Raw genomic sequence first — 10,802 nt, 5'->3', positions numbered from 1 at the left:
GTCTGGGAACTTATGCTGAACTTGTGTTGACATTTTTCGCACATGTTAAAGGTCAATGACCTCTTGAATTATGGAAAAACAAAATAGCAAACTCGAGAGGGCGCTGTTTGGCTGACTGAGAGGATCGGTGATCGAGCGAAAATGACACAAACAAAATCCAGGTAAATATACCGCAGACTTTGACTGTAATTTCCATTTTTCATTGTGAGTTTTCCTTTCTCCCCGCATAATATTAGAAGGTGAAATGAGTTGATGGGTTTGGGACACCATGGAAAGTGAAAGTGTATAAAAGTTCAGTCATAAACACGGCACTTTAACTTTAAGAATCATGGAAACAACAGTTGAGACTGGACTCCTCTATTTTTCTAGAGACTGAGCCCTCTCGATTTCAATCAAGTCGGAATTTCTCACTTGCTCAACACAATGAAAACCATGCATACATTCGAGCCAAGTATTTAGAATATATATCTATATTGTCCATTCTGTATTTCTACTTGAAATTTCAAAGATTACTTTTGTAAAATGTAAGATATATGTTTTGGGCCGAACATAAAAAAAGGAGGAAGACACGACAGACAGTAGAGACAGATTGAGATTTGTTGCAAGTACACAAACACACACAGGGCTAGTAAGTAGTTACTAGTACTGACACTGACAGACAGAGGTTAGAAAGAGAGAGGGTTTTGAGGTGTACTGTTGGTGCTGTAAATCCGTATGAAAGGTCATTGCTTTTTCGTAATGATTTCAAGGTCTTTAAATAAGCAAAGGCAGCTAACAACTGTATCAAGTGTACCTTAATAACGGTTGTCGTAGACCAAGGTGTGAAACTTCACGCAGAAATATGACTGCTACCATTGTCGACAGGTCGACGCCCACTTATGATCGTCTGCATCTTCTAGTAGTACTACACTGTGCCGAAAATGCCATGATTGCTGAGATGGCCTTTAATTACACTGACATTGAAGTTGGATGGGAAACGGTTGTTTTGCTCCATAAAATATTAAAGGTGTTATTTTGAACATCTTTAAACTCCAGTGCATGACTCATACTTTACATGAAGGCAACAGAGGCAATGAGAGACTTTCTAACGCCAGGTGGCAGCAGACTTTTTGGGTAAAATTCCATTGTTGACGTAGTTCTGAACATGCGCATAATTCTGAGAGCAATGGCTTTACCGGGTAAGTCTGCTGCCACCTATAGTCACAGAAAGTCTCCTACTGCCTCCGTTGCCCCTGGTCATTGCCCTGATACCCATTGAAATGTTCCAATAGAACATAATTTACAATTTCCCTATACGTAAAGGTGCCCAAGGTCTGAGATTGGATTGGGTGAAAGGGTGTTCAAGTTTGCCGGGAAATAAAATTTGTAAAAACTGGGCGTCCAAATTGTTCACTTACAATTCTGAAATGCCAGACAAAACAGGGTTTCCAAGTTTACAACAGGGTGTCCAAAGGACACAGACATCACTATGGCTAACAATATGGGGGTGCCCTTTACAGAGTAAAAAACGCCTTGGTGCCCTTGCCCTAAAAAAAAATACCGTAGCCCAAGTGCTGTTCTCAAGCCTTTTCTTTGGTTTTACTTTTCCCTTTAAGTTATAAAGGCCTTGCATCCTTTGGTAATTTGGCACTATATAAACCAAGTTATTATTATTTATTTTTATTTGTGAAGAAAATAGAGATGTGAGAGATTCTATTTTTTTTAATATACTTTTAGCAGGAAAAGAAATCGTGACCTGGAGGAGGAGACAGACCTCTTACCTTCACCAAAGAGAAATGACTTCAACCTAAACAGGTTTGTGATTCACAGATCTTTATACTTAATCACAATTTTCCTTTAAAAAGTTATTTTATACTATCTAGTGTTTTACCTACAGTGGTCGGTGCCGGTAAACCCGCCCGGCACTCGGGATTCCCCAACCACCACTGGAGGAATTTCCTCTGTTTCCGACCACTGCACATTTAAAAAAAATTCCTTTCAAAGGTTTTCAACGTAAACATGGTATCCAAAGCATTTATTTTTTGGCACTTTGATTTGAGTCTGTTATGATCTAACATCTAACTGATCCATCTCGCAATGGTTTCCAGGGAAACATTTTTTCCACCCACTCAAAAAATCCTGGGCAGAACCCTGGATGAATGTATTTTGTATCTCTTCATCCTTTGTGATATTTATTTTTCCTTTTTTAAGTATTCAAACATTTTTAAGTGTTTATCAATCAATTGTATATAATGATGTATGTCCTGTCTTTTAAAGTTATTTGTATCTTATTCAACATTTTAGCTAGCCAGCCGTGTTTTTGCACTGCCAGTTTTCTGAAAAAACGACCTATTTTTTAAGCACAGCTTGGTGATTGTAATTCAGGCCATGACTTGCTTTTGTTTAAATTGTATAAAATATGTGCTGTATTATTCCGTTTTAAAACAACCATAACCTTCTATTTTTGTACTTCTCTGTGATAACTTTTGCATTGCTAATTGTATTTTAATCATAGTATTTTAAAGTTTTTCCTTTCATCCGACTAACCTTGGACTTTTATTGTCGTTGTAATTATTATTACACTTACAGGGTTTGAAGATAATGATAGTGGAAAGCTTCCCTTCAAATATTACTTACTGAGGTGCTGTAGTTTTTGAGAAATGAGTAAAACAATGTAATGAAAATACGTTTGTAAATGCTTAACATAATTTTGGTCTCATGAGACGAAAATTATTTTCATGACATTGTTTTACTCATTACCCAAAAACTACAGCACCTCAGCACGTAATACTTTCAGGGAAGCTTTCTACTATCATTATCTTCAAACTGTGTAAGTTTAGTGTAAATCGGTGGACATTGTGTTTTTTGTCCTACAAAAAGTATATACACCCTTTTAAAACACTCCACCAATCAGTTTTCCATTTCTTTTAATAATTAAGACAATTAATCATTTCTTTGTTTACAGTGCTCTTCTGAGCAGTAATCATTTAAATGGTTTAAATGGAACTGATGAATTGGACGACTCAAGAAGATATGTACAGGTAACGTAGATTTGAATCATCATTCCCAATTATTGAACCTAATTCTTGAAGTCTGCAAGAGTTCAAGGAACTTTGAGAGTGTTACCTGCCTCCAACCCCTTATGCCTGACAAAGTCCGACAAAGCAAAACAAATAAAACATGATTACAGGTGTTTTCTTAGGAAAAGAGTATAGCTAATTTTTTCCTAAAGTAGTATCTCCAGTGGTGTCAAAATGAACTTGACTCAAATTTTGTTTTCTGCAGCAGAATGGCGCTTGCTTCAACGGCCAATCAGCTGCAGCCGCTCAACCACACTGTTCATCGGATCAAAATCTCGCGTCTTCCGTTCAACCACACCACGTCAACGGCCACTTGCCATCGCCGCACAATAATAATCCACAACATATAAACTCAGTAAACATAGACTCCTCCACATGCACAGCTCTCAGTAACCTGAATCTCGTCTCCGGAGAACACGGGGATACGCCCAGTGAGGAACCCACGGGTGAATGCACCCATTACGAGACGGTCAACAGGGTTCTACGTAATGCCCACTTTGCAAGGCTAGAAAGAATGAATGGTACGTTTAGGGAAGACACATAACCATCATTTAATTGGGGGTAGAAATGTAGACTTTAAATTCTATGTTAGAATCTAGACTAGCGCAATTTGGTTTGGGCATTATCATGCAAGGGCGCCCTCTATGCAAAGATGTGGCTGCTCGGAGGTCGATGAACACGTACAAACTAGCTGAAGTAAACATCTATTTTATCTTTCCACCCCAAAGGCACACAGAAAGACAAACTATATGTTGCATTAAATGTTCTAGCCACGATGGAAGGTGCTAGGCGTGGCAGCTCAGGACTCGCTGTATTTTCCCAGCACTCTGAGCAAAATACATTGTGCCGCTCAGCACAGATTTCAAAGTGTTGTACACTGTACATTGGTCTGAGACACGATAGAGGAATCAAATGTCACAGAGAAAAAGGAGACAGTCAAACTAATTTCAACTTTTTGCATGGCCCCCAAAAAACTTGATTCGACAGAAGTTGTTTCTTGTTGCAGGTAACATAAATATTTATGTGTGTGGCTTCGAAATGCTTTCCTCAAATCCACAAAAACCAAAAGAAGATCTTAGTACTGATGATAACAGTTTGGGGCAACGGCGGCCATGGCCTTTGCCTTTGTTGCCTCAATGGTCCAATTTCATAGAGCTTCTAAGCACAAAAATTTGCTTAGCATGACATTTTTGCCACGATAAAAACATGATTTTCCACAAAATTTCCACACGATTTTCAGGATAAGCAACAAAAAAAAACTAGCTAAAAGCCAGTGACAGGCAATATGCAACAAATGAAAATTTCATGCTAAGCAAATGTGTGTGCTTAGCAGCTGTATGAAATTGGGCCCTTGTAACAGCAGGTCTGGAGTTATGTTTGAATCGGGTTTCACTATAGCATTCTCTTCAATAATTTAACACTTTTATTATGTTTATGTTTTGTTTTACTGTTGTTTTTTGTTTATTTAATATACATACATGTAACAAAGTATTTAAAGTTTTGCCGAGCTCCCATTATCCACCCCTTATAGTGGTATTGTGTACATAAGATAACTGACTGTGAATATCAAACCTAATACAGCTTATTTCCATATTTATAAAGACATTATTTCCTAGTTATTTTAAATATTTGTTACAGTTATAAGTTGTGCTTTTAAAGGCAATTTGCAACATTTCTTTGAATAGAAAGAGAGGGTAGTGAATGAAAACTTCATTACAAAATTATATTTGTTGTTTCATTCATCTCATAGCTCTTTGACCCATTGTTTGTATTTTTTTAAACTAGAAAGCTGTATTGGTTCATACTTTTCTTAAACCATCCTATTCACTGGCACTACAGATTGCCGCAAAGTACCATACCTTCTAGGCTAGCATTTGGGTACATGTATTTCTTTTGTTCGTACAGGTGACACTGGTACCACAGAATGCCACAAAGTGCAATTGTAAGTTTAAAAATACCAGCATTGCTACTTGCCATGATAAAGTTCCAGTAAAAATAATCAGTATCTTGCTAGAGGTGCCCTTTACTAGGGCAAACCGGTCTTGTCTGTATGAGAACCAAGTACAGGTGTATCAGGGCTGCTTTGAAGGTTGTAAGATATTTCGCCAAGTGCACTGATGTTGTACCATGCCTTCAATACAATTTAATTATTGTGTTCTCTCTAGTTGTATTTGTTATCAGTGTCACACAAGCTTAAGTTGGATACAGAAAAAATATAGCACCTCTGCATCCTATATCGATCCAACAAGGCAAAAGGGCGAGTTGGATATGGGAAGCAGAAGTGTTATATTTTTCCATATTTCACAAGAGTGTGAAGCGCTATATTTTCCCATGTTTCACAAGAGTGTGCGTGATGACAAATTTATCTTCAAGCAAACTTGACGTGCATCTCAACGCAATCAGAGCTGTTGGAACAGCTGTACTTTTTGCGTATAGCTTAGAATAGCGCAGCTGCGCAATACACAGAGTTAGAACAGCACAACACATTCAACATGAGTTTATATAAAACCTCTTGTTTGTATAGGTCAACCAAACAGAGTCAAGGAGCCAAATTGGCTTGAAGATAATTCCTGCCTTGCATGCTACCCTGTCAATTCAATTTAAAAAAAGATAGTTTAATCTGATTAGTTTTAGAAAAATAGGAAGCATAGCATAGTTTGCATGTCTAATTGATTAAAATAAAGTGATCTATTTGATGGGAAAAGTTGCTCTTTATATACAGTTTGTTTGCATATAAAATGTTCACACAAAAACCAAAACTGTTGTTGGCCGAAGTAAAACACAAAAAGTTAACTACTTGTAAATGAAAAAAATTAACTGTCCAATCGACCAAAAATCCGCCCAAAATGACCCAGGCGTTTGAAACAACAGTGGATGTGATATTGATAAGTCAGACAGTAGGAGGGTTGACTGTGTAATGTTTATATGCATTCACCACATGATATCATATTGCAGGTTGGCATAGTTTATCTATCATTTAAAACCACAGTGGTATGGGTGATATTGAATGGTCAGACAGTAGGAGGGTTGGCTGTGTACTGTATCAAACCAAAATGTCTGATATATTATTGAATGACCAGATATTTGACTTTGTACTGTGTGGTATGGTTCACCACATGATATCATCATGCAGGCTGGCATAGTTTACCATTCAAAACCACAGTGCATGATATTGAATGGTCAGACAGTAAGAGGGTTAACTGTGTACTGTGACATCATATCGCATGCTGGCAAGGAGCAAGTTCGAGTGGGCACATTCAAATTTGCTCGAAGTTTATGATCTGTCATTTAAAACCCCAATGGATTATATTTAATGGTCAGGCAGTAGGAGGGTTGACTGTGTACTTTGCATTCACAATGTGACATCATATTGCAGGCTGAAATAGTCTATCCATCATATTGAATGGTCACACAGTAGGAGTGTTAAGGGTTGATTGGTTTCGTCTTGTGTTTTTAGCAACCTGACAATTACCGAAAAGTTTGATTGATTTCATAGCTGAATAAGCATGTAATTACAATGTTTAGTTAGTAAACCTGTTCATCTATTATTTAAATTATATCAGCTAACATAACTAACCAAAAAAGAAATAAATAAAACCCAATTTATTTTCCGGGAAAAATATATACTAACATTATTTATGTGCTTTAAAATAAACAAGAAAAATAAAATACAGCTTCGATTTTGTTTTCAATATTTAGTCTACAATTCACTTTAAGATTTTTTGATTAAAGACACTTGGATCTATTGGTAATTGTCAAAGACCAGTCTTCTCACTTGGCGTATCTCACCATATGCATAAAATAATGTGAACATTTTAGCTCAATAGGTCGTCGAAGCTGCGAGATAATAATGAAAGAAGTTCATTGCTGTGTGCTTTCAGATGCTTGATTTCGAGACCTCAAGTTCTAATTCTGATGTCTCGAAATCAAATTCGTGGAAAATTACTTCTTTCTCGAAAACTACATTACTTCAAAGGGAGCCGTTTCTTACAATGATTTTTACTATCCACCTCTCCCCATTTCTCGATATCAAGTAAGGTTTTATGTAAAATAATTATTTTGTGTAATTACCAAGGAGTCCACTGCCTTTAAGCGCAGAAAGCAATTTAGCACAACAAAACTATGCTTACAATAATAAGGTTACCTGGGGTCGATTTCACAAAGAGTTAGGATTAGTCCTAACTTAGGACTAGTCCTAGGAGATATTACAAATTGCATGGATAATCCTAAGTTAGGACGAGTAACTGGTCCTATCTCGAGATAAGACTAGTCCTAACTCTTTGTAAAATCCACCCCAGCCAAACTACCATGTCACTTGTGTTGTAGAATGCGTGACTGGCATCCTGCTCATTTCTGCTCAGCAGATAATTGTTAAAGGAACACGTTGCCTTGGATCGGTCGAGTTGGTCTTTGAAAAGCGTTTGTAACCGTTTTTTATAAAATGCATATTGGTAGAAAGATGTTGTAAAAGTAGAATACAATGATCCACACAAACATGCCTCGAAATTGCGTGGTTTTCTTTTACACTTGTCAACTAACACGTCGGCCATTTATGGGGGTCAAAATTTTGACTCCCATAAATGGCCGACCATGTTAGTTCGCTTAGTAGAAGGAAAACCACGCAATTTCGAGGCAAACTTGTGTGGACCATTGTAATCTACTTTTAAAACATCTTTCCAACCATTTGCATTTTATAAAAAACGGTTACAAACGCTTTTGTTTTGACCAACTCGTCCGATCCAAGGCAACGTGCTCCTTTAAGCAGTATTCTCTGCTCAGTTCGACATGGAGAATCCGCAAGGCGGGTCGAGTTATTCTTACACTTGTCCAAAGTCTGGGCGGCAATCTTGAAAAAATGTCCCCTCACCCGAAGTCAACAACCCTCAGGTCACAATTGGGTGTCCCCTATATTGTGCTCTCAGACCTATATTTAAATAATCGTTTTACGGGTCTATTAAAAAATTAATGTTCACGAGGCTCTGTTTTCTCCCTATTTTAATGGTTTGCCCACGTAATAAATGCCTAACAATAAGACCATAGTGATAGTGATTTTTAAAGGTACTGGACACTATTGGTTATTACTTGAATAATTGTTAGCACAAAACCTTTAGTATAAAACATTGTGAGAAACGGCTTCCTCTGAAGTAACATAGTTTTTGAGAAAGGGCTAATTTCTCACTCAAATATTACAATACTTCAGACCCGAAGCCTGTTTTAGGCATCTGAAAACACACAAATTTGTGCAACAAGTGTGTTTTCCTTTCATAGTTTTCTTGCAACTTCCATGACCAATTGAGTCCAAATTTCCACAGATCTGTTAGGTGATGCATATGTTGTGATACACCGAGTGGGAATACTAGTTTTTGACAATTAATACCAAAGGTGTCCGGGCTTTAACGACCGAAGTGGCAATGTTTTTCTAGGTGCTGAGGCGCTCTACTCCCACCCACTAGTCTCGCCATTACAAAAATATAAACATTACCTTGGGATCAACTCGGGGCTTCGTCATTCCTTTATTGCTTCAAGAATTGGAAATGTTCACAACAGGGGGAACAGGTGAACAGTCCAGTCAACCGTTCATATTTTGTACGATTTGAACAACAAAACAGTGTGGAACTTTGCGTTGATGCAACTCCACAAAGTTGCGCTGAAAAAGGGTGTCTTTCTCTTTGTATGTTGTATATATATATATATATATTTTATATGCGTTTTCTGTCTTTGTTTTAAACTCCCCCCTCATTGTGAGCTAATGGACGGTTCCTTTGACGGCAATATCGAATTTTCGATAATGGCGAATGTTGGCGCTGAATGTCGTTCTGTTTTATAATATTACCGGCGTTTATTGTGTGACTAAAACTTGCATCTATGGAGTTAATGAAACCTTTTATATAATAAAAAAAGACAGCCATTTTTGACCGGGAATCTGTTCGGTGTGGTTGCTTGATTGAGGCGTAAACAATCAATGCACAAAAGCTGCATTGGGCTTACAATTAAAATAAAGTAAGTAATGAACCGCAGGGGAAACTTTTTTTTTTTTTTTTTTTTTTTTTTCACAAAGAAGTAGAGCGGGGCTTTGAACCTGCGTCATCTGGAAAGAGCTCTGGACACCTTTGGTAATAAGATTGTCAAAGACCAGTGTTCTCACTTGGTGTATCCCAAACATAAAATAACAAATTTGTTGTGGAAATTTGGGCTCAAATTATTGGTCAGAATCTAGTTCTGAGGTCTCGAATTCCAGTTCAAATATTTTTTTAAACTACGTCAGGGGGAGCCGTTTTCACAATGTTTTATAACTATCGAAAACCTCTCCATTGCTTGTGACTAAGTAACGTTTTATGCTGACAATTATTTTGAGTAATTACCAATATATCTCTAGCAAGCACGGACATTTGCATTTAACTAACGGAATGCAAATGTCCGTGCTTACTAGTAGCAGAAACATTTGCTAAAGTGTAAACGTTTCAGAGGTTAGCAAGAAAAGCAGGCGGCCATCTTGCTAGTTCACTATGGATTTGCTATGTGATGACGTCATTGATTTTCGTGTGCTTATACGGTTAGCAGCGCTATAAAGAGTAAGCACAAACTAATTTAGCCCTGCGTCACAAAGAACAATAGCCCAACTTATTGGTGTCTAATATAAATAGACTAGTGAGAGAGTGGTTTTGGCCATCTACGTCTGTCGTTATTGGTAGAGGGAAGTGTAGATGCACTATCGTAACGGGTCTAAGTGAGAGAGTGCTTTTGGCCATCTACGCCTATCAAATTGGTCGTTGGTGGTATGAGGGAAGTGTAGATGTCTAATATAAATAGACTAGTGAGAGAGTGGTTTTGGCCATCTACGTCTGTCGTTATTGGTAGAGGGAAGTGTAGATGCACTATCGTAACGGGTCTAAGTGAGAGAGTGCTTTTGGCCATCTACGCCTATCAAATTGGTCGTTGGTGGTATGAGGGAAGTGTAGATGCACTATCATAACGGGTTTAAGTGCATCTGGACGTTGTGTACAGCACATACAGTGTCGATTATTGGCTTTTCCAGATCTATATAACTTATAAAATATTTAGTTATAACAATCCCTTGTACAGTAAATGTATATCTGAAGTGTATTTAAGGACCAACTTTAATCATGTCAGTAAAATATTCATATCTGGATAAATTGAGCCTGGCAGCACTTTAGAGGGACTATTGCCTTCGGGTTGTGTGCCTTTTGGTTATAAAGGCGTTTGTTATTAAACAAAATTGTGGGAAAGATGTTTTAAAAGTAGAATATATTGATCCAAACGAGTATACCTCGAAATTGTGTGGTTTTTCATTTTACTTTATTAACACGTCCGCCATTTTGTTGAGTCAAACATGCGGTTCTTCAAAATGGTGGACCGTTTACGACGTAGTTCAAGATGAAGAGATAATCATGACTTGATTCCAATCCAATGTCTAGAAACGAGTCCCACTGCACAATATTGCACAATATTACACCATACCCAACAATGTGGCAGGAGTGCATGGCGGGGAGTGCCCCAAGTTTCTATTGCCGTTGTGTGTGTGTGTGTGAGGGGGGGGGGGGGGGTACACCATGCAACACACAGCTTGGCGCACCAGACCTCGGCACTAACTCTGACCAGCATTAATTTGTCCTTCATTAAAGTAATGTTTGAGGCGATCATTTCCAACTTCAATATGACAATATAAGTAGTCTCTAATTTGTTTATTAATGCCATTAGGCTCAAAGGCTTAATTGGTTTTAA

At 37.7% G+C, this 10,802-nt stretch overlaps 1 protein-coding gene across 3 annotated transcripts; it reads left to right on the top strand.

The window, feature by feature from the left end:
• The first annotated feature begins 107 nt into the window (after positions 1-107).
• LOC139944519 (uncharacterized) lies at positions 108-6,709 on the top strand. Of its 3 annotated transcripts, none has more exons than XM_071941560.1 (4): positions 108-161; positions 1,717-1,794; positions 2,945-3,020; positions 3,268-6,709. In XM_071941560.1, exons 1-4 carry the CDS (start codon positions 142-144, stop codon positions 3,601-3,603), a joined length of 510 nt encoding a protein of 169 aa, XP_071797661.1. In that variant the 5' UTR covers positions 108-141; the 3' UTR covers positions 3,604-6,709. The 3 variants fall into 3 exon arrangements, with proteins under 3 accessions (XP_071797661.1, XP_071797660.1, XP_071797662.1); XM_071941559.1 differs by having other exon boundaries at positions 3,265-6,709; XM_071941561.1 differs by having other exon boundaries at positions 130-161; positions 1,720-1,794; positions 3,265-6,709.
• Positions 6,710-10,802: the final 4,093 nt, after the last annotated feature.

Source organism: Asterias amurensis, chromosome 11, assembly GCF_032118995.1.
Source record: "Asterias amurensis chromosome 11, ASM3211899v1".
NCBI classification, from domain to species: Eukaryota; Metazoa; Echinodermata; class Asteroidea; order Forcipulatida; family Asteriidae; genus Asterias; species Asterias amurensis.
This window is presented reverse-complemented; position numbering and strand designations above follow the sequence as displayed.

Bases quoted from the DNA above. Each gene is read 5' to 3' on its own strand.
- LOC139944519 (XM_071941559.1), top strand. From the start codon at position 142: ATGACACAAACAAAATCCAG. The intron at 162-1,716 runs GTAAATATACCG...ATATACTTTTAG, and splicing joins ATGACACAAACAAAATCCAG to CAGGAAAAGAAATCGTGACC. The intron at 1,795-2,944 runs GTTTGTGATTCA...CTTTGTTTACAG, and splicing joins AATGACTTCAACCTAAACAG to TGCTCTTCTGAGCAGTAATC.